The sequence below is a fragment of the Plasmodium gonderi genome, assembly GCF_002157705.1.
Source record: "Plasmodium gonderi DNA, contig: Chr05, whole genome shotgun sequence".
NCBI classification, from domain to species: domain Eukaryota; phylum Apicomplexa; class Aconoidasida; order Haemosporida; family Plasmodiidae; genus Plasmodium; species Plasmodium gonderi.
Window position 1 is genome coordinate 339,722 of NW_021628930.1, and position 22,899 is coordinate 362,620.

The window sequence follows — 22,899 nt, forward strand, 5'->3', positions numbered from 1 at the left end:
AAAGTAGTAAAGCAGAAAAGTAATAAACCAGAAAAGTAGTAAACCAAAAAGGTAATAAAACAAAAAAAGCATAAGGCAAAAAAATAATAAAACAAAAAAATAATAATACATAAAAATAATAATACATAAAAATAAAAAAGCAAAATACGCAAGTAAGAAGAGCTACGCAACATTATTCTACATCTCAACTGCCTAAACTTTATGCACTCCCTCGCCACCTCTTGTTTTACCCACTTTACACATGTTCCTTTTTGCACCCATTGTATTCACGCTTCCGAAAAGTATACCCCTTTTTTTTGTTTAACGTGACTCAAATTTTCCCACCTTTTCTTTATTTTCAACGAAACTTTCTTGTTAATTACTCCTTTTCGTAATCTTGCTTTTTTATTTTGCAAAATGAAAACGAGGCAATCGCAAGATGAAATGTACTCTTCTTCCCTACGAAAAATGAGGCAAAAAAAAAAAAAAAAAAAAAAAAAAAAAAAAAAACCAATAGTGTGCACAAAAATTAGCTAGCTCGGTCAGATAGCCTGAACGGCAAGGCGATCAAATTGCGTCACCGTAAAAGTGTCTACGTCTATGTCTGCTTGTGTGTGTGTATGTGCGAATGACTTTTAAGGAGACTTTATACGTAGTTTTGTATTTGTTTTTACACAAAAATTTGGTATATGGATATTGTGTAGTTATCTTCTAGAGGTGCTTTGCACATTCGCTTTATTTTGCACAGTTTTCTCCTGTGCATTTTTTTTTTTTTTTTTTTTTTTTTTTGCTGACAAACCTGCTCTCAAATAGCCTCGTCGAAAAGGTGTAAGAATTCTGCTCCAATAAAAAGTAAGTAGACAAGTAGGGGGAAGAAAATAATAACTCGAAAAAATAATTTTTGTCTTTAATTATGGGTATGATCAAAAAAAAGGTCAGTTCATGTACCTCTTTTTTTAAATTGCACAAAATATATATAATTAATTTGTTTATTAGGGATATATCAAATGGAGGGTTAACTTCGTATGCTCCATCACGTAATGGAAATTCAAAAAAGTTGCCTGAACTCCCGAAAAATAAATCAATGTCTAAGAAGAAGGAACAGTATGTTGACAAAACTGCATTAAGTGGAGATGAGAAACATTCCCTTTTTATTTCCAGTGTTTTACGCAGCAGGGTAAATATTCGCTTAGGTACGCAGCTCTGGGGTGTGTGTGTGTGTGTGTGTGTTTGTGAGGGTGTTTTGTGAAAAAGGAAAGAATAAAAAGGATGAGTAATAAAGACAAGTACATGCTTTGGACATAAGATGTACGTATGTGGAGGGGGGAAATATGCACAAATGGAATGTGAACAATCAGGGCATACACATTATTGCGTTCACTGATTCTCATTACAGAGGAGGAACTTTGCTCAGGGTTCTATTATTATACATCGGTTCCATACCTGCAATCCGGAGTGTCGAACATTTCCAATCAACGTGTGGTATCGCATAATAAGAAAAAGAGTCAAACAGTAAAAGTTACGGACGAAAATATTCTGTCTGCTTTTTATGAGCACTCCAATTTGCTTGTAAAAGCAATCGTGTGTGGAGTCTTCCACAGGTGGGCTATTGAATGGCGTGGAACTGGGAGAAGTGACAGGAGCTGAAGTGGCAGGAGCTGAAGTGACAGCAGTAGTTGCTGCACTTGCAGATGAACAGGTGGGACCCGTATCCGGGTAAGATTTACCTAGAACCAAGTATTTCCTCAAACAGCGAACACAAATACAAAAGAGATTGTTAAAAAGAAAGTAAAATATAAGTGGGTTTCTCTTCTTGTAAAAGAAAAAACAATACCTATAAAAGAGTAAGCACACATTTACACACTTTATTTTATATACCCTTTTTACCATATAGGAATTTTCAAAAACGAAATATTTCTTACCATTCATTTGATAATACACATTTTTAGCATCGATATGATCTGTTTCCTCTTTCTCCTTCTTATTTTTTAAATTAAAAATAATAAAATCTTTTTTCCTTTGAATGTAAAATAACTCATCATCCTCCAAGTATGCATGCACAATATGATTTCCACATCGCACATTTTTAAGTAAGATGTGCATGTATGGTTGAACATCATCTATTAAACAATTTCTACTTATCTTTACCTTTCTATTTTTCCTACTACCTATACTTTTGAAAATTCGTGAGTTATAATTATTTACGCATGAGCGGTTATTATGCACCTTTCTGTTGTACATGGAGAGATTAGTTCCCATTCTCATGCTAATGGTATAAATTAATAGGTACTTCAATTTTCTGAAGTTTATATTTTTGTCCTTATTTATAAAAACATTTTGAGAACCTTTATTTACCCACGTCTGCACTTTTAATACATTCGCCAATCTGTATATCAACAGAATGAAGGATATATTTATAATTCTTCTTCTATTTTTCACATAATGGATAATCATATTTATGTTCTTTTTTTCAGTTGTTTGTGTGTGAAACTGTCTATGTAGCAGATGCAACAATTGATAAAATTTGCATACAAAATATTCTTCGAAAAGGATGAAAGAACATTCCTGTTTCAATATTTTGTAGTTTTGATTTTTCATCGTGATAGATTCAATATTGTAGATATGTCTAAATGTATGTTTTATTTCCTTTCTTTTGTGTAACTTGGATATATTTTCTTCCTTCTTACATAGCAAAATGCTAGATTCAATCATACACATATAGATGTACATATTCACATGAAATATGCTATTTCTGTATAAAACGTTTAACAGAGGAAGGAAAAATAATTTAAGATTTTCCATAAATGTTTTTATTTTTTCATACATGTAGTTATATAGGCAATTGGTTCGATCGATAAATATCTTTTGGATCACTCTTTGATGTTTTTCTTCCTTTCTTTTATCCTCTAAATTATCATATGTGTCTAAGGGGGTTCTATTTCTTACAATATTATTACTACACAGATTATCGTTAATAGAAGACGAAATATTGTATCTCTCACTTTCCAATTTCTTTTTGTACTCTTCTCTTGGAGAATTTCCTTTCCCAATTTGTGAACCCATTGCAAGGGAAAAACCACAAACTGATGAATGATTCGTGAATTTGTTCGTTTTTCCAGTTTTTGTTTCTACAGCTGCTTTTTCCCTGACCTTGTGGTTCAGGGAGAACACCTTGGTGCCACTTCCACCACTATCACTTATTCTGCCATCACCACTTCGAGCACTATCACTTTCACCATTTAAAAGTTCTTCCTCTTCGGGACCCATTAGCCCTTGGAGTCGGCACAAAACGGATCCTTTCTTATTCATTCGACTCATGCATCGCTTAAAGATTATCTGAATATCGTGGGGCTTGAAACACGTGTTAATTCTTTTATCTGTATTTTCCTCTTGGGCATCCCCAACTTTTGGACGTTTCTGAATTTTGTTTTTTCCATCTCGACAACAGAATCTAATGTGCTCATGCAAAGTGTCATCTTTTTTTTTCTCAATGTTAAATAAAACTGATAGAAACTTATTTTTATCATTAAAAAACGGGTTCTTCATGAAGCTCCTAAAATAGAGTTCCAAAATGGAATTTTCTTTCTCTACAAATTCGTAGTTCTTCTGCAAAATTTTCAAAATAATAATGGCTAGATATTTCTTTTTATCTATTATGGATATATTTTTATTTCTTTTTAATCCATGATATGTGCAAAGGAGGCATGTGGAGAAGGCACTTTCTTCCTTCATTTCTTGAGTATAACAGTTTGGGTTATTATTTGGATTATTAATGCTATCGAGCTTGTTATTCTCCACGTTGTTGTAATGGCTATGCTTTGAAATGTTCACACGGGGATCGTAAAAAAAATCGCTTTCCTCCCTTTGGTTCTGCTCCATTCGGTTCTGCCCCGCTTGGTTCTGCTCCGTTCGGTTCTGCTCCGCTTGGTTCTGCTCCGCTTGGTTCTGCTCCGCTTGGTTCTGCTCCGTTCGGTTCTGCTGCCCCTCTGGAGGGGAATGGAGACCCCAATGGGGTAGTACGTGCTCAGATGAAAATTGAACTGGTATACGTAGAAAAATGAAAAAGAACAGAAATAAGCTAAAGAAATACTGGAGCGGCAAATGGTTACACAAATTAGTGATATTCACTACTGTAAGTTGGAGAAGTGTCCTTACATTGTCTTTTAGCAAAGTGCAGATGTTTTCAAAAAGAATCAATTCCTTCTGTTGAGTGTACTTTTTAAATTCTTTTTGGTACATATTAATAGGTTTGAAAAATATTTTTAGACATTTCAAAAGATGAATTTGCGTGAGTTCATTCATTGAAAATGTTTTTTCACCCCAATAGGGTTTCGTCTCAGACTGTCCTTTTTCACATATCATGCAATTTTTTTCATCCTTATCCATTCCACTTATTCTACTTCTTTTTCTCATGCCTTTCTTTTCTCCTTCCACATCATGAGACATCTTAACAATGGATTCACACACGGATTCACACACAAATTGTATACTCCTATTAAATAGAGAGTAGAATATGGAGTTTAAAATGTTGTCATAAAGGTAGCTACAAATGAATCGTTCAACATTGTTTTTAACCTTTTGTATGTTAACTTTGAAGGGATCATTTATGCAGCTGTTACTACTGGTGCACTCATTAAATGTTTCATAATTTCTCCTTCTTTTCCTGCTTCTCATTCGACTCATCTGACCGTTTTTGCTTCTACCGCTGCTTCTACCGATGCTTCTACATCTGCTTCTGTTTTCTCTATGCATGGACAAGTTATATGAAGGCGATTCCACATATGGAGTAACTATCACGCTAATGTTTTTTTTTCCTCTGCATCTGTTCATTGAGGTAGAAGAAATGCCACTTTTGAAAATTCTAACTTGGACATTGTAACAACGAAAATTTTTTTGTGATGAGTTTTCTCCTCTTTCTGCTTCTGTCTTATCATAATTTGTGCACTTTTGAATATACTTTTTTAAAAATAAAAAATGAGAATTTTTCTTCCGAATTTTAACAAGGTTTCTAATAAATATACAGAATTGTTTAATGTAGTATGGGTCGAATCGAACGGAAGATTTGTTGTTGCTTCTATATATATTTTTTCGTTTTACAAAGAAACGATACTTCTTATCAAGTGTGGCATTCACAATATGAACAAAACGGGAATATATAATATAGAGATATTTTTCTTCTTCATCAAATGAATAATTAGAATTATTAATACGCAGATTAAACAAAAATCTGTTTATAATTTCTTTTTCCATAAAACATATGTGTCTATTTAATTCAATTACATTTTGTCTAGGGAATTTACTGACGTGATGTCGATTTGCAAACATTCTGTTAATATTTCTAATCTGTCTTTTTAACATATTCTTGTGGTAAAGTAATCCATTTTTTGAAATTTTTTCCAAAGAAATAATGTTCTTCTTATTTTCTTTTTTTATTATATCCAAGTATTCATTTTTTAATTTTAAATTTTTTGCATAAAACAGTTCAAAAGTGTACGCATTTAAAAAAGACTTTCGAATTTTTATTGTTTCTTTCTGAAAATTGTATTCTTCGTGCTGGTTAAGACGAACTCTTGGACTTGCAACAATACTGGATTTTATCATTTTGTCTTCCATTTATGATAAAGTTGAAAAATATTTCCACTTATCTAGGATGGCATATGAACAGGAAAGTTGGAAAAGAAGAAAAAAAAAAAAAAAAAAAAAGAAAAGACTCTATTCATAGATAAACAGCAAACGTGTTAGATATGCAAGCAGGGCAAAATCATCACGAAATAACGTCCAAAGGTTGGGCAACAAAAAAGATCTATCACCCTTTTTTTTTTTTTGCGAAGCATGAGATTGGGGTGGTGACGGTGGAGACTATTAAGCTCTCCAGATGAGGATAAAGCTGGTTAGGTTTTCTGAAAACTCTGGAAAGCAGTAAATTAATACAATAGATGATTTGGAAAAATAAAAAAAATAAATTACGGCTTTCTGTGATGCGAATCTTTAGGGGGTGCACATATGTTCATTGGTTCACGAGCCGAATTCTGAAAAATTAAAAAAAAAAAAAAAAAAGAGATACCACTATTTAGCCACGTACACATGTGTACATATATACATTTGCTCGTGTGTGTTTTGGCTAGCTGGTTGGATTGTAAAACGTGCAGGGAAAAGATGGTACACCATGGGGGGGAGGAGAGGTGGATGAAAAGAACAACGTGGGGTGGGGGGGGGGGGGGAGTAGGGGGGCTCCATCTTTAAAGTGGTAAAAACATGTCCCATTCACTTTGATAGTTTGCGAAATTGTGAGAGATATTTGATCCTGTTTTTATATTAATTAAAAAAGTGTTATTCATGTATTTTGAAAGGTCACATATGTATGCAACAATATGTATATATACTTACTGTGTATGTGCACGAGGTTTGTTCTTTCTTGAGAAGAGTTCCATATCGAGAATAACATCTTTAACGTTTGCATAGTTCATCCAGGAATAATATATTGCATATCTCATGAGAAGAAGGAATTTTGAGGAGTATAGAAAAACGCAGAATTAGCGACAAGTGAACATTTTTAAAAATGATGTATATCCTTTTTTTTTTTTTTTTTTTTTTTTTTTTTTTTTTTTTTTTTTTTGTTTTTTTTTTTTTTTTTTTTTTTTTTTTTTTTTGTTTTTTTTTTTTTTTGGGGTTCCTGGTTCCATTGCAGCACTTTCCCCAAATGTGAAAGTGAGAGACTAAGCAAGTCCAACTAAAATATTGCGGATGCAAAATATATACAAGAATGGTGAATGACAATCTTCCAGAAACATCACATAAAGGCATACAAGCATACACGAATATTTCTCAAACGTGAAAGTGATTTTCACTCTTTGTCAATTCTCATTCATCATTCACTACTTTTTACAACAACACAGCACATGTTAGGTGGCCACATATAAATTTACACACCTGTCAAATCGCGTGAAAAAAAAAAAAAAAAAACCTAAAAAAAAAAAATAAAATAATTTCTTTTTTTTATTGGCTTTTCATATGAACCATTTTCCCCAGTGGAATTTTCACTTTATTTTTTTTTTTTTTTTTTTACGTCACTTTTTTAGGTCAATTTTTTGCCCCATTTTTTCATTACCTCTCATTTTCTTTATCCGTTTTTCGAACTAACCCCCCCCCCCCATTACCACTCCAATTTTGTTACAAAACCAAATGGGAGATAAATACGTGTCGGGCTATCCCGCACCCCCATACTATTATGATGAATATGTAGATGCTGACGAGGAGGTTGAGGGTATTCTAAAAAGGTTTCAAACAAAAGAGAATGAGGTAGAAGAAAATTACCGTAGGGAAGATGTGGATGGGATGAATTTCCTGAAGCGAATTAGTAGGACATACGACATTTATGACATTTCTGAAAATATGCATGTGGATGTGCAGAAGAAAAGTAATGTTGAATGTATGAGATACATACCGAAAAAATGCCAAGTGATACTAGGTAGGCCTCCACCTTTACCACTAAAAAGTAATTACAATATATTTGGATTAATCTATGAAATTGAAAGAAGAGTTGAAGATTTAGAAAGTGACGAATTATTATATGATATAAAGAAAAACTTGAAAAATGAATTTATTAGACTTTATAAAATGTATAAAGACTCCTTTTTTGATCTATTTGATGATATTGTAAATAATAGAAAAGATGACAAAACTAAGGTGAAAACTTTGATAAAGGTTCATATAAATTTATTTCACATTTTAGCCAATTTAAGATATTTTCAAGCTGTTAATAATATTATTAATGTTTTAAAAGTCCAATTAAAAAGAAGACAAATAGCTATCGACAAAATGAAGTTAAGTCTTCTTCATGTTTATGATTATATTAATTTTGTTCAAGATAATTTATCCACGTCTCGGTGCATTCCAAATGATGTATTATCTCGGGGAATTTACAAAAGGAGGAAGCGCGGAGGGGGAGAGGGGGAAGGGATCGAGAAGAACAAAAATGTAGAATACCTTACCTGACTAGCTAATATATCATAACTATCCCCAGGGTTGGTATTTTTTTTTCACATGTGTTACTAATTTTTTCCCCCACCTTACATTCCTCGTTTTTACTTTTTTAATCAAGTTGTAATATAATCAATCATGGTTGCTCTAGTCACTGTTACTGCCAATGCAGCAGTTAGCGGATGATTGTGAAATGAGGGGAAGTGTGTGTGTGTGTGTGATTGGGATGAAATTTATTTTCATCTAAGCACTGATTTAAAGTAATTTTCGATTTTCGATTCTTTAATTTTTATTTTTACAAATTCGAAACATGAATATAATAAAGGTTGGAGTTTTCTTAGATGTCTACAAACCAGATGACAGTCTCTCTCACTTGTTTTCATCTTTCCACAATTAGAAACTGGTTAGAACGAAGAATCATCTGCACCGAGTGAATGATTTTTTTTTTTTTTTCTCAGATCTGTTGCATTATGTAAAATTGTGTCCATTCTACACATCTTGGGGAGTTTTCTCGTATGGTTAAGTGTCATCATCCTTGTCCTCCCTGTCACTATCATTATCACTGTCATTTTCATCATGCTCGTCTTCTTCTGTGTCATTGTTAGGAACCTCTTTTGCCACTTCTCCTGCAGCGTTTATTAAAAAAAAATGCAGAATGCAGATGGTTTTGCACATGAAGGTGAATCTCACACAAGTGGAATGAGCAGAGTTGGAAAAATTTACGCATCGTGCAGGAAGTTACTTACAATAAGTAAGAGAAGTTTACTATATGCAGATGCAAATTATAATTTTATCATTTGAGACTGTTGCATGGGTGCGGATTTTACCGCTTCTTGAATGAACCAGAGGCGGTGCCTCCCACCTCTGATACACAAACTCAAATAAAAACAATGACACAAACTCGAAAAAAAACAATGACACAAACTCGAAAAAAAACAATGACACAAACTCGAAAAAAAACAATGACACAAACTCGAAAAAAAACAATGACACAAACTCAAATAAAAACAATGACATACACACATGAGAGGGACGTCTTACCGGGGGTTGCAGAACCCAGTGAAGACAAGTGCGCACGGTTTGGCAAGCACTCATCATCATTAAGCATTTCTGCAAGGATGTCCCAAGAGTCTTCCGAAGCAAATTCATCCGTGTCGTCTCTATAGTCTTCTACATTGAAAAGATATTCATATTTTGCAAATTCGGGGAGTGGATCTTTACAAGAAAATTTTGTCAAAATGAAATTTCTGTATGGATCGTTCTTTTTAACCTTAAGAGCACCTTTTAAATCACTGCTCCATTTCCATTCTTCTATATCTTTTTTTAAAGCTTGTTTATCGAAGAAGGCAAAATTATTTCTTTTTTTTTTTTCATTCCACGAAATATTCCAATTTTTAACTTTTTCAGGTTTTGGAGCTATTGAATTATCAGGGGTTGCATAAGTAGGTAACCATTTCATTTTATGTGGATATGTTTTCAACTCGTAAATTAAATTTTTCAAAGCTTTAAAAGTAAAAACAACATATCTATATTTTAGTAAGTTATATATATTTACCCCTTGTACATTTTCTCTCTTAACACTAGCTATATTTGCACATGCCCAGAAAAAATTATCATTAACATCAGTTTTTCCTTCATGCACAAGTAAAGCACTATTACAATTGGATCCTAGAATATTTCTCAAATATTTAACAGCATATTTTGTTTTATGTGATTTTATTAAAAAGTTATCAACAACTTTTATTTGATCTTGTGCATATTTTGCTGATAAAATAATTTTCATACCTTTCCACAAAAACTTGCGATTTATTTTGGTCCTCTGATCAAATGGTCTTAAAGGATGATTTTTTACTCCTAAATATCTACCACATGTTTTTCTCCAATTCATTCTTGCTTTTCCACTTTTTTTTTGGCTTCGATATTTTTTTGTGCTCCCTGGCCATTCCCATTTATATAATTGCATTCGCTCAGTATATCCTGCTAATGCAGTTCTATAAAAATAGTAACACTTGTGTAATATGTCTGATCTGATTGGTAGTCCGAATATATCATTTGGAACATGTACATATTTTATGTTTTCATCATTTGGCTCGCATTCAAATTTGTATACAGGTATTTCCAATTTGCTATTAAACCCAACAGCAGGAAATGTCCAATTGTTTCTTAGTAAAGTTTTTATGTCAATTATACACCCTGGTCTTCTTACTACTGGCTCATCATCGATGTGTGCAATGTGTTTCGGTCTCTCAAAAATGAATTTATATTTTTCTGCAATTTTTCTCTTTTCCCCTAGGTCATTATCATCCTGTGTTGGTGCTTCACATCTATATGTCCAAGTGTGTGTGTGTTCATATTCCACGTCTCTTGAGCATTTAATGTTCTTTTCCTCGTTCATGTAAAAAGTTTCCAATCCCCCTTCATGTTGCCGCTGTTGCTCAGATTGCGTCAATTGCATTTCCTCTATTTTTTCCAGCAAATCACCTGAACAAGTCATATTTTTATTTTCTGCACAGCTAGCCATTTCTCCATTTTGTGTGTGCACATTACTGAATTTACTTCTCAAACCGAACGTTCTCATTTCCCGTTTTCTCGCCAAATGCACAGGCCCGTTGTTCACAACCTTAGCAATTTTTACAGCGAGGCCGCCTTTGCTCAACTTCAGAAACATTGTGTTTTGTGTTTATGTTCTATATTTTTTTCCGCTTAAAGCCAGAAGGAGAAAAAAAAAAAAAAAAAAAAATTGCCTATAGCATAATATGAATGTACATGCATGTAAATATGGATATATGTGCGCATATATATGCACGCTTGAGTTCCATATCGGCAGCGCGAAAACAACGGGTTGCGTACGTTAACAATCATTTTCACAATTCGGGGATCCGTTGCATACAGAAAAAAAAGAAGAAATGTGGATTTCTCTTTTTAACCTATACATGAGTGTAACACCATTTGCTCATGCTCATGGGCAATAAGTGAAGAAGTGCAAACATCGAGCAGAGTTTATTTTTACTGTTGACTCAAGTACATCGGAATTTTCATTTTGTCAAAAAATTACTCAATTAAAATGAAATTGAAAAGGTTTGATACGTAGAAAATAGCTCACTGGGAAACGGTGAGCATGTGCACATGCATATGTAGGTTCAGAGAATGCCCATGTGTACATATATTTATATATATATATAGATGCTTTTTTTTTTTTTTTTTTTTTTTTTTTTTAAAGTAGCTTTCAGATTTCCACTCCACCCCCCATTGCGTGATATAGGAAAAAGTTGCTTTAACGTAAATCAACACACAGCTGCGTCACCCATTAGGAACCACTATGAAGTGTTCATGAAGATATTTCAGCAAATCTACAGAGACAGAAACGAACAATATGGTGAACCTTTTTCAAATTAATAAAAGGTTTATGTATTGGCCACCGAAAAATAAAATAAGAACCTTAAAGGTAAGCCCACGTGTAGGTATATACATATATATGTGCATATGGCAGAGTGAGCCTCATTTACACACATAGACATATAAAATATAGCACTCTCTCCTTTTTCTGACCTGAAAAAAGTGGAGGGGATGTATATATCCTACATTAACGAGCCACACATATATGTATTCATGAATGTATGTATATATGGATACACAAAAAATGGCATATATCTAACCCCCACCCACACCCCTGCACGTTATTAGTTCCCCTCGGGTAAGAAGAGTTTTATTTTTATCGGCAAAAGGGATGAAGATGGGAAGGATGAGCCAGTTCTCTGTTTTGTTGACAAGTAGGAATACAAAAATTAATGGGCAGAAAAGGGAAAAAAAAAAAAAAAAAAAAAAAAAAATACGAAACACAGTACAATGTAAAGCAGCTATAAAAAAGTGCAATAGTTTCAATAAGCAGAGGGAGTGAAGACGCCCCTTCGACTTTTTGGCACAATATTTTCACGTCGATATTCATGTGTGTGAACTTATTTATACTCGCACCCCTTTTTAACTGTTTAATTTGACCGTAGCCAAAACCATAAGTTGACTTGGATGAACAAAGAGGAGGTCCTAAATTTCGAAAAATTGGTACTGCAACACGGTTCCCCCCTCGCTTGCATGTGTTACATATATGCATATATGCATATATGCATATATGCATATATATATATATATATATATATATATATATATATATATATATATATATATATATATATATATATATATGTATATACAAAAAAACGTGCACTATAGTCCATATATTACATTCTTATTTATACATGCGCACACAGTGCTATTGTGCTGCAACACAACTCCCAATAAACTTCCAACTCTTTTTATACAGATGCCTCGACTAGATACCTATTTTTCCCTTTACCTAGAAAAAGCCAAAAAGGTCAAAGAGGATAATAAATTGCTTAATGAAGAAATGAGCAGATCATTACATGAATAAAAAAAAAAAAAAAAAAAAAAAAAAATTGTCTGTTTTTAAAAATGTATGAGAATAGTAACATTGTCAAAGTGTCTATAGCATTTTGCATGCCCTATCAAAAGTTGAATTTTCTTTACCAACTATCCTCCTCCTTTTTTTAATCCCAACTGAATGTTTTAAATGCATATACGTTAAAAGGATTGAGTACTATAAACTGTTAGGAAAAATTATCTATATACATATTTTTTTTTATTATTACTTAAATTCGTTTAATATAACAAAAAAAAAAAAAAAAAAAAAAAAAAAAAAAAAAAAAAAAAAAAAAAAAAAAGAAAATAAATACATGCATATAGAGAAAAGCTTATTGTGTATTCTCCATAAAAGTATATGGATTTATATATGTACATATATAACACAAGTTTTGTGAAAAAAAAAAAAAAAAAGGTTAAAAAAAGGTTAAAAAAAAAAATTGGTAAAAAAAAAAAAAAAAAAAATAAAAAAAAAAAAAAAAAAAAAAAAAAAAAAATGTGCTTTTCTTTTTTTTTTTTTTTTTTTTTTTTTTCCTTCAAAATTAGCATTATATATGTACACTGAGAGTTATTCCTAAAATATCTTCATACAATGTAAAACAAAATATATTCTTGTTTTCCTACGTCCATATATGCACACACATACCCGTATTATTATTATTATTATTTTAAATTTTGCTGATGATATGTAAGATTACTACTGTAGCCATGAAAATTAGCGTGGATATAAGGACGGTTTGGGGGGTTCTGTCGAAGGGGTTGCAGTAAAAAAGTTGTAACGAGAGTCATATAATATTTATGGTATGGATGTTCGTTTGATGTGTAGAAAATGAGTGTATAAAGAGACACAAAAAAATAGTGCACTGAAATAACAAACATATGGTTAGATATACATGCTTTCTCAGGTTGGATGGTATAGTATGAGTGGTATAGCAGCAGAAGACGTGGCTGACCCAGAGACGATGTAACACCAACTCAACAGACCAAGCATGTTTTTTCTGCAAATGTTCATTTGATTACAATTTAAATCCGGGAGAATCATCTCCATAAAATTTCACGATGCTGTTTGTATTTCCACTGTTGCTTCCTCTTGGTTTCGTATTATTCGATGCTGATCCTGTGTTCTGTCTTCGTCTGTCACGTGTCAAAAGTTGACGAGAATGTGAATTAAAATGGGAAGTGAATTCGAATGGGAAGTGAATTCGAATGGGAAGTGAATTCGAATGGGAAGTGAATTCGAATGGGAAGTGAATTCGAATGGGAAGTAAAATCGAATGGGAAGTAAAATCGAATGGGAAGTGAAATCGAATGGGCAGTGAAATCGAATTCGCTCTATTTGTTTATTATATTATTTTTTTTCTTTCTAATTTCAGCACACAATTTATGGAACATTCATAACATTGTGCGTGCACTAGTGCGTTTGAGTGTGGGAATGCTTATGTATATGTCATAATCCACACACTACTTATCTATGTTTACATGTATGATTGGTTATGTCAAACTACTGTCAGAGTGCTAACCTTGCGGGAGTGCGCATTCCACCTACTATAACAGGTGCTCCGTTCATTTTGTTTGCTTCCTTAATCTCTAAATTTTTGTCTGCACGAGGAATAGAAGGTGATGATTGGAAAGGGAGTATGGTGCAAACTCAAAAAACACAGTTCCAGATGGGTATATATGTACGTATGCATGTACATTTGTATACACACGCATATATACACACACGTACATGCACGTACGTTCGTGTAAGTATACACATATACTCAGATGCTATACACAATCTACGTATTCAAAATTATGAAAGCATGAACGCCGGGACATGCTCAATTGACACAAAAATTAGAAGCTACAGCACGTGCAACTGTGCATATTTTTAGGGGGCATAGAAAAAAAAAAAAAAAAAAAAAAAATTCTTACTTTGTTAATATTTATGAGCTTCTTTAAAATGGGGTTATTTTTTATTATGCTTATTTATTTATATACTTCTATATGTTATTTACTTATACGTTTGCTTATACATTTGCTTATACATTTGTTTTTTCTTTTTTTTTTTTTTTTTTTTTTTTTTTTTTTTTTTTTTTTTTTTTTTTTTTTTTTTTTTTTTTTTTTTTTTTTTTTTTTTTTTTTTTTTTTTTTTTTTTTTTTTTTTTTTTTTTTTTTTTTTTTTTTTTTTTTTCTTTTTTTTTCTTTTTTTTTTTTTTTTTTTTTTTTCCAATATTTACCGTAACACTTTGTGCGCATTTTATTTATTTCCTATGGTTGTTTTTTTTTTTTTTTTTTTAACTACTTAAAATTTGTTTTTTTATATTTTATTTTGTTTTTTTTTTTTTTTTTTGTTTTATTTTGCTTTATTTTGCTTTATTTTGCTTTATTTTGTTTTATTTTGTTTTATTTTGCTTTATTTTGTTTTATTTTGTTTTATTTTGTTTTATTTTGCTTCATTTTGCTTTATTTTGTTTTATTTTGTTATGCTTTTTATATTTTATTTTTTATTGCTATTTTTTTTTTTCCGATCTATTTCATCCCTGTTTTGCACTTGTTTTTTTTTTTTTTTTTATTTCCAATATTTACCGTAACACTTTGTGCGCATTTTATTTATTTCCTATGGTTGTTTTTTTTTTTTTTTTTTTAACTACTTAAAATGAGAATAAATACAGATTGGAACCAATCGATTACTATTTTTTTTTTTTTTTTTTATTTTCTAATACCATTTTGAAAATAACAAGTTGATACGGATAATAAGCAGATATAATTTTAATGCAATATTTTAAAAAATTATATGAGGGAGAAGAAAAAAAATGTTTCATTTTTGCCGTATTGGCATGTGTTGTGAATTTTCTGAGGGGGTCATATTATGTTAGTATAAGCATATTCACAATACATACAAACTTGCACATGACTAAATACATGATTACATATAATTATGCATATATACATGTATGTACATCTCACCCCCCCCTCCTTCGTGTCTTGTTTTCTCTGCTTTAAGTATATTTTATTCACATATGCAGCACAGGAAAATACCCGTTCGTTGAAATTTTTTTTTTTTTTTTTTTTTTTTTTTTTTGTTTCCTCCTCCTTTTCACTATCAATAATTTGGAGTGAAGAAACTTCAACCTGGTGCAATGCTTGCATGTAGAAAAACTAACACTAGAGTATAGCATTTTTCCTCATTTTGCACATTTGACAAATTGATCGTTTTCACAAGTTACCAATCTGATTCGTCACTGCGACACCCAATAATGAGAACGAAATATGGTTGTGGAAGAAATCATATCAAAATGATGAAATCTTTTTACATAAATCCATAACCGTGTTAAGAAAATAGATTACCCTTAAAACATTACTCCCCTCATTCAAAATATTGTTATATACACTACCCCCCTCCCTTTTTTTTGATGATAGAAAAAAAAATGTGGAATTAAAATAAATGTTTTGAAGTATACAGGATACTTATCCGATTGTTCACATCCACAAGCCACATACTTTTTAAGATCTTAATAAAGGGGCGTGAGCCTATGGGCGAAAAAAAGGATTAATCATTTTTTATTTTTCCCCCCCTTGTCAAATGTTTGTATTTACGGGGGGGGATACAAAAATATATGCCCATATTATATTTACATATTTATGTGTAAAAGGGTAGTGCAATAAAAGTACGCGTAAAGTTTTACAAATTTTTTGTAAAAATTTGAGGAGTTTACGTAAACCTTTATAAAAATATGAACAATTGTTTGAAAGTAATAAAAATATAAAAAAAAGAAAAAAAAAAAAAAAAAAAAAGTTGAAAATGAAAATAGCCTAATAAAACATAATACAGCTAGTGCAGTGGGTCAAAAGCACACACATAAGATATAACACATTCCCAACACTCTCCTTTTCTCCCCTTAAATGTCCATTAAACTCTGATAGTATGAAATTCAAGTAGAACAAAATAAAAATAGTTTCAATGGATTGGGAGTAAATTGGTAATCGTTCGGCAATCTATATATATTATACTAATTCGTCTATTTTTTTTTTTTTTTTTTTTTTTTTTTTTTTTTTTTTTCCCATTTCTTCTGTTCCTACTCTTAATTATTCAATTGAAAATATTTGAACTCATAGGCTAACTTTCCTTTAGCTATGACTCTTAAGAAGTCTCGAATTTGATGCATTTTCAGGTACTTCTTCGCCAGGTACTGCAACGTGTGTAGAATATTTACAGCAATGTATTTTTTGATACAAATAGATATTTGTGGATGTGCATGCGAAAGCGATTTGATATGAACGTGCATGCGAAATCGATTTGATATGAACGTGCATGCGAAATCGATTTGATATGAACGTGCATACGAAAGCGATTTGATATGAATGTGCATAGACATGTGTGCCACTTGAACATACATCTCAACTATTTCCTACCTTTATGTATCTCTTCGAGAAGGGGATATGCACAGTAATGTATATTTTGCAGTCATCCGAGGTTACCACTATTTTGTTCTTCAAATTGTTGGTTTTTTTATCCACTTTTATTTTGTCTTTGAAAAATTGTTCCTGTATTGCGCGAGTATGAGGTAAGGAAAAATAAAATAAAAAAATAAAATAAAAAAATAAAATAAAAAAATAAAATAATATAATAAAAAGGGGTGTAAAGACTATAAGGCATATCACATGACAGGAGAAAATATAAATAGGATAATCTCTGTACAGTATAACAATCAAGCATGTGGTATGTTTGACGTGGTTCTTTCGTAATGCATTCAACATGTAGAAATGTAGAATGTAGAAGAACCAGGGAGGTCACACAGAACATTTTCTGCCATGAAATTCAAGCATTTGTACCAAAAAAAAAAAAAAAAAAGGGACAACATTTTTCTTCCCACAGGAATACACACAAAAAGTAATACATAAAATGTATTCTCCATCAACACATGTACTGCAATATAGGTACAGCAAACCATAAGTTCGCCAAATATATATGCACATGTATACGTATATAATAGGTATGAAAACAGCTGTTGGTTTATATTTCCCTCGTGAATTATTTTGCATTGCTAATTTACCAATCCGCTTATGTCAAGAATGGTATCCTTTACCGGCTTCGTGCAATCCAAGATATACTTTATTCCTTTGGTACTTTTCATAACCTTCTGTTTCTTTACAACTATTTTTCCCTTCTTTCCATTTTTCTTTTTCTGTTTTTTTATAACTTTGGATTCCTTCTTAACTACCATTTTTGCTTGCTTATAACGTGGGTTAGGTGCGCGCAAGTGTTTATATTTACGGTACACGAATACAGTGTCAATGATGGCAACTTTTTTTCTCTCTTTTTGAAGAAAAGGGAAAAGTTGGGATATCTTAAAAATGTTTCAAAAATATATATATATGTATCTCGCAAGTGGAGTAGATAAATTCACAGCTGAATTCTTTCAAAGGCAAAAAAAACGCTTGTCGCTTCGTCAGGTGTATATGTTTATATATGTAATGATAATTATTTATGCTAAAAAGTTGTTTTTTTTTTTTTTTTTTTTTTCTTTCTCTTCCTTTCCTTTCACGCTCCGGCTTTACAAATTTGTAACCTCACCGAGGAGTTCTTACGTCCCGATTTCGCGTTTATTTGTAGGAGTGAAGAATGCAACGTGAATATCAATAGGCACTAAAATGAACAAAAATTAAAAAAAAAAAAAAAAAACACCAAAAAAAAGTATTAAAGAAAAAGCATTTGAAAAATGGCAAAACCCTAATTATGTGTTATATATGTTTTATATATGTGTTACGTATGTATTATATGAAGGTGCTAAAAAAAAAACAAAAAATACTTTTTGAAATGGCAACGCAGGAGAGGGAAAAAATGAAAGCAGCAAAATGTATATATAACAATGTAACATGCACATGGTGAATGTTTTTTTTTTTTTTTTTTTTTTTTTTTCGACACCAAATGGGTATAACAATATATCTGAAGCAATTTACATACAAAAATAAAACAAAAACTGTTAGTCCTACTCGAAATCGCCTAAGTGCGTCACAGCAAAGAGAGGTGGAAAGCACGACAAATACATATGAAGCCCTAGTATAAATATAAATAGGAATATATAATATTCAAAACATGGGGAAGAAAAAAAAAAAAAAAAAAACCTACTCCATTGCACCGCTATCAGTTTTAATTTAATATGCTCTACTGCTAATTAGGAGACCCCCCTCTTTACTTTACTATTTTTTTTTCAGGGGTTTTGGTATGAGGCATATTTTTTTCCATTCTCCCAACTCACAGGAATGTTTACCGGAGCGGGATGAGAGTTCTTTATTTATTTATATATTCTATTCCATTCTGTTTTTTATTCTTTTTGCCCACTGCACGCACAGATCCAATTGCATAATTGAAGAATTTTCTTTATTTTTATTTAATTTTATATATATTGCAATATTTATTTATTTTTTTTTTTTTTTTTTTGTTATTTTCCTCTTTTCTTTTGAAAAAGGGAGAACAAAAAAAAAAAAAAAAAAAGTTAAATTGTGTCCTTATCCCATTTATTTTAATTTTCTAACATAAATAAGGAGAAATGTATTGTTTATTGTAATGGGCAGAAAAACACATTTTAAACAGTCCTTCCCACTCATTCTATTCCGCATTTTTTTTTTTTTTTTTTTTTTTTTCCTCCCACAATTTGGCATTTGAACTGTAACATTTTCAAGTAATTGGGGAAAAAAAAAAAAAAAAAAAAAAAATGGAATAAACACCAACTTGATGAAACACACACCTTTTGTGTAGTAACTGGATCTCATATATGTCATAGAGAAGGATCATTCAAGAGCATGTCCTCCATTCTAGATGCATCCAACTTTTCTAAGCACAAAATTACTTGTCTCACTTGCAACTCGGGAAAATCAATTTTCAGATACAAAAATGTTGTTATATATTCGTCTCCAAAATGAACATTCAACAGAATTCTTATTCGTGAACGTACACCATGTAGACGTGAAAAAAAAAAAAAATATACATAAAACACCATATATGTGTAGAATTAAAAGAAACGAGATTTATATTTATTAGTCATGTTGTGAATTTTGGCAAAGACTTGTAACCGTATCATTCCATTAACCTCCTTTTTTTCCAGTGTAAGAAATTTTACCAGATCATATATTATGCATATAATTTGTAATATCAGAGAAGAATCAGCCTTCTCACACTCTCTTCAAAATCAACCACCTTCATATTGTATCCATTTTGTGAAAAAATAAAAATATTTACTGTTGGTTCACAGTTTCGAAAAGGAACTTATCAAGTGAGCTTTATTTAACCATGCGAAGTTGAAGCAAAAATGAAATAAATCAACGGATAGACGAATACACAAAACGGGAGGGAGGGGGGAGGGCACCCCGCTTCAAAGTTTTTCTCCTTGTGGTAAAAAAATAAAATAAAAATAAAAAAAAAAATAAATAAAAGAAAACTCAAATGGGCGTATGGACACATTTCTAGAGTATGATTCCAGAATCGTGCACACAGGTGACACAAGAGAAGTAGCATTTCGGGCTTCTCCTCTGCATCTGCCATTGCAGCGGTTTGTTCCTCATAGGAGGCCATTCACTTGGTGAATCCGGAAAAAGCTCCACCTGTTAAGCGGAGTGGATTACTGAAACTTCGTCTCCTAAGTGGACGATTGCTAAAACTTCATCTGCTTTATGTTCCCAGGGATAACAAAGTACGGTGGGATGTTTTTCGTGGTCAAAGATTGAGGACACAAAATTTCTATAAAATAATCATCCTGTTTGTTACCATTACACGGGGTAGAATCGTCATTTTTTTCATTTTCCATTTTTCCTACTACTGTATCGAATTTTTCCGTTTCGATGGGGGAGACACTTTGCACATGAACAAACGCAGCTATGTTCATAAGGTGCACGTAGTGAATGTCTTTTGAATAAGAAGCTCCCAAAATACAGTGAATCAAATTGTTTATATTTCCATTATACAAACTAACGGTTACATTTTCCCTTTGAATATTCCTTGCATCTGCAGGTAAGGCAGACAAGGGTACAGTTAAATTGGTGTCCAATTTAATAAAATTTGTGGAACTATATTTAAATGTTATTACATGGCTTTTTCTATATGAATTATTTGGGATGTTTATATCTTTTGAAAAATATTCATAAAACCATAAATTCTTACAATAACGTAACCTATTGTTATCTGATGGAATAACTCCTTCATATTTTGGCATACCTACAATTTCGACCTCCCTTTTTTTGTTATCTTCCTTTTCTTTGCTTTCCATATTTATCTCATCTGTAATGGTTGTTTTCATTTCTGTCTTCCTAGTTGCCATCTCGTTTGTCTTATCATTCACAATTCTTCCTTCCATGGAACCATTATTAATTGTCCTTAAGAAATCCATGCTCTTTCTGTTGAACAATCCATTTGCTTCCTGTGCATCGACAGAGAGACCCCGATCTGATGTGCGTCCGAGGAGGTGGCCATCATATTCTCGATAGGAATCTCGTTCATACTTTTGGTCATACTTTTGGTCATACTTTTGATCATACTTTTGGTCATATTTTTGGCCGTATTTCTGGTCATAATCCCGGTTTCGGTCTCGTGGCAAAGTATGCCGTTTGGGCTGTGCTCGATAGTAATCCTTCAAAGAATAGTGAAGAAAAGCATTGTCAATAACTATGACAATGTTTATGGCATATATATCAATCAAGTTGTTAATGACATGGTGATCTGCCTCCGAGGGAACGTTCAAAATGAATCCAGCAGCGTATATTTCTTCATATTCAGCATCTGTTTTGGAAGTAGATGTGACAGAATTTAAATTATTAAGGAGCATTAAATGAACACAGCTACTTATGCATTCATTTAAGTGGTAATACAAATTAATATCATCATTTAAATCTAGATAGCCAAAGTAGTAGTCTATTGCACATTTCATTTTGTTCATAGGATCATACACAAAAGAACTCATGATACCAGGACCTCTATTTAATTCGATTTTATCACATGAACATTTCGTATCGGCTTCGATAAAAATAGGTTTGAATCCAGACTTTAATGCATAATTTAAAAGTAGCATTGAAACAGAACTTTTCCCAGAATTATTATTCCCCGTAATTAAAATCCTTGGGCCAATTTTTTTTTTTTTTTTTGCCAACTTTCTATAAGCATCCAAAATATAGCATAGTGATAAATATTCTTCAATCGTATTGTTGCTGCTTTCATACTCTTGTAATGTTCGTCCTTTTATTTGAATTGTGCATCCTGTAAAGGTATAAATGGAAAATTTTTTATTATAACCAAATTTGTATTCCTTATCAATGATTAGTTCCCTTCCGAATATTTCTGCTGTGCTTGTCAGGTTACCACTACTACTGCTAGTACTGTGCTCATTTTTGTATCCTCCCGAACTACCACTTGGCAGTAAACAAATTTTCACACAATCCTCTTCCTCATCAATTTTAGTGTACTTTTCTATTGTTACTATTCGCAGTTCTCTATGTGCTTTCAAGTGGTATATCCTTGTGCTTCCCCCACTTGCCATTTTTCTCCAACGTTATCTCACTTTGACACGCTTTATCCCGCTTTGACACGCTTTGACACGCTTTATTCCGCTTTATTCCGCTTTATCCCGCTTTATTCCGCTTTATCCCACGTTATCTCACTTTGACCCGTTTTATCCCGTTTTATTATAAAAATTTATTTGCCCCTATTTGGGAAATCTCTCTTTTGAGGTGAAGACCCTTTTCTACCTACTCACCTCTGAGAGATTCTATCTCTCTCTCCATTTATTCACAGACATGAAATGATATTATCCGTTAGGTGTGGTTTAGCAAAAGGCACCCCAAAATACATTCATCATATCCGTGCGCATGTAAATATGTGCATACAGTTCGTGTGGGCAATTCTATATCTGTGGATATGCATTCGTTGTATGGTTCTTGGAGGCGCCCTTCCGTTTGACAGCTAGCCTTTTTTTTTGTTTATTTCACTTCATTTGATTTCACGTCATTTGATTTCACGTCATTTGATTTCACGTCATTTGATTTCACTTCATTTGATTTCACGTCATACAATTTCACTTCATACAATTTCACTTCATTCAATTTCACTTCATTCGATTTCACTACATTCGATTTCACTACATTTTATTTATTTATTTTTTTTTTTTGCAAAATTTTCTGAACGGTTCAGGCGAAAAAAGCGATTTGGAAATTTCCCATTTATGCGTATAAAAAGGGGGCACCTCGTATCCTTCTCTCGCTGCTTCCATTCGCAAGGTTACATTTTGAAGGAAAAAAAAAAAAAAGAAAATTCCCCAGTTCGTCGGGCTTATTCAGTTGTTTTTGCCACTTGACGTTTTGCAATTGTAAAAATATGGTACCTCCCACGACACTTGTTCCAGTTTTTCCAATTTTTCCAGTTTTTCCAATTTTTCCAGTTTTTCCAATTTTTCCAGTTTTTCCAATTTTTCCAGTTTTTCCAATTTTTCCAATTTTTCCAGTTTTTCCAGTTTTTCCAGTTTTTCCAGTTTTTCC

General features: G+C 32.1%; 7 protein-coding genes across 7 annotated transcripts; 2 read left to right on the top strand and 5 right to left on the bottom strand.

Annotated features, from left to right (window-relative positions):
* Positions 1-266: 266 nt before the first annotated feature.
* PGO_050930 (hypothetical protein, conserved) lies at positions 267-5,592 on the bottom strand (the record flags this gene model as incomplete). Its single annotated transcript, XM_028686471.1, has 3 exons — positions 267-438; positions 779-1,182; positions 1,423-5,592. The coding sequence occupies 3 exons, from the start codon at positions 5,590-5,592 to the stop codon at positions 267-269; spliced, it is 4,746 nt and encodes a 1,581-aa protein (XP_028542272.1).
* A 1,569-nt stretch (positions 5,593-7,161) lies between these two features.
* Positions 7,162-7,974, top strand: PGO_050940 (mediator of RNA polymerase II transcription subunit 7; the record flags this gene model as incomplete). Its single annotated transcript, XM_028686472.1, has 1 exon — positions 7,162-7,974. One exon carries the CDS (start codon positions 7,162-7,164, stop codon positions 7,972-7,974), a length of 813 nt encoding a protein of 270 aa, XP_028542273.1.
* Positions 7,975-8,478: 504 nt separating this feature from the next.
* On the bottom strand, positions 8,479-10,627 carry PGO_050950 (hypothetical protein, conserved; the record flags this gene model as incomplete). The annotated part of the gene is made up of 2 exons (XM_028686473.1): positions 8,479-8,585; positions 9,001-10,627. 2 exons carry the CDS (start codon positions 10,625-10,627, stop codon positions 8,479-8,481), a joined length of 1,734 nt encoding a protein of 577 aa, XP_028542274.1.
* Positions 10,628-11,332: 705 nt separating this feature from the next.
* PGO_050960 (hypothetical protein, conserved) lies at positions 11,333-12,385 on the top strand (the record flags this gene model as incomplete). The annotated part of the gene is made up of 4 exons (XM_028686474.1): positions 11,333-11,404; positions 11,644-11,729; positions 11,961-12,018; positions 12,278-12,385. The coding sequence occupies 4 exons, from the start codon at positions 11,333-11,335 to the stop codon at positions 12,383-12,385; spliced, it is 324 nt and encodes a 107-aa protein (XP_028542275.1).
* Positions 12,386-13,061: 676 nt separating this feature from the next.
* Positions 13,062-13,960, bottom strand: PGO_050970 (protein transport protein SEC61 subunit beta; the record flags this gene model as incomplete). The annotated part of the gene is made up of 3 exons (XM_028686475.1): positions 13,062-13,140; positions 13,414-13,527; positions 13,914-13,960. 3 exons carry the CDS (start codon positions 13,958-13,960, stop codon positions 13,062-13,064), a joined length of 240 nt encoding a protein of 79 aa, XP_028542276.1.
* Positions 13,961-16,460: 2,500 nt separating this feature from the next.
* Positions 16,461-17,603, bottom strand: PGO_050980 (60S ribosomal protein L22; the record flags this gene model as incomplete). The annotated part of the gene is made up of 3 exons (XM_028686476.1): positions 16,461-16,568; positions 16,792-16,923; positions 17,433-17,603. 3 exons carry the CDS (start codon positions 17,601-17,603, stop codon positions 16,461-16,463), a joined length of 411 nt encoding a protein of 136 aa, XP_028542277.1.
* A 2,427-nt stretch (positions 17,604-20,030) lies between these two features.
* PGO_050990 (hypothetical protein, conserved) lies at positions 20,031-21,905 on the bottom strand (the record flags this gene model as incomplete). The annotated part of the gene is made up of 1 exon (XM_028686477.1): positions 20,031-21,905. The coding sequence occupies one exon, from the start codon at positions 21,903-21,905 to the stop codon at positions 20,031-20,033; it is 1,875 nt and encodes a 624-aa protein (XP_028542278.1).
* Between the last annotated feature and the right edge of the window lie 994 nt (positions 21,906-22,899).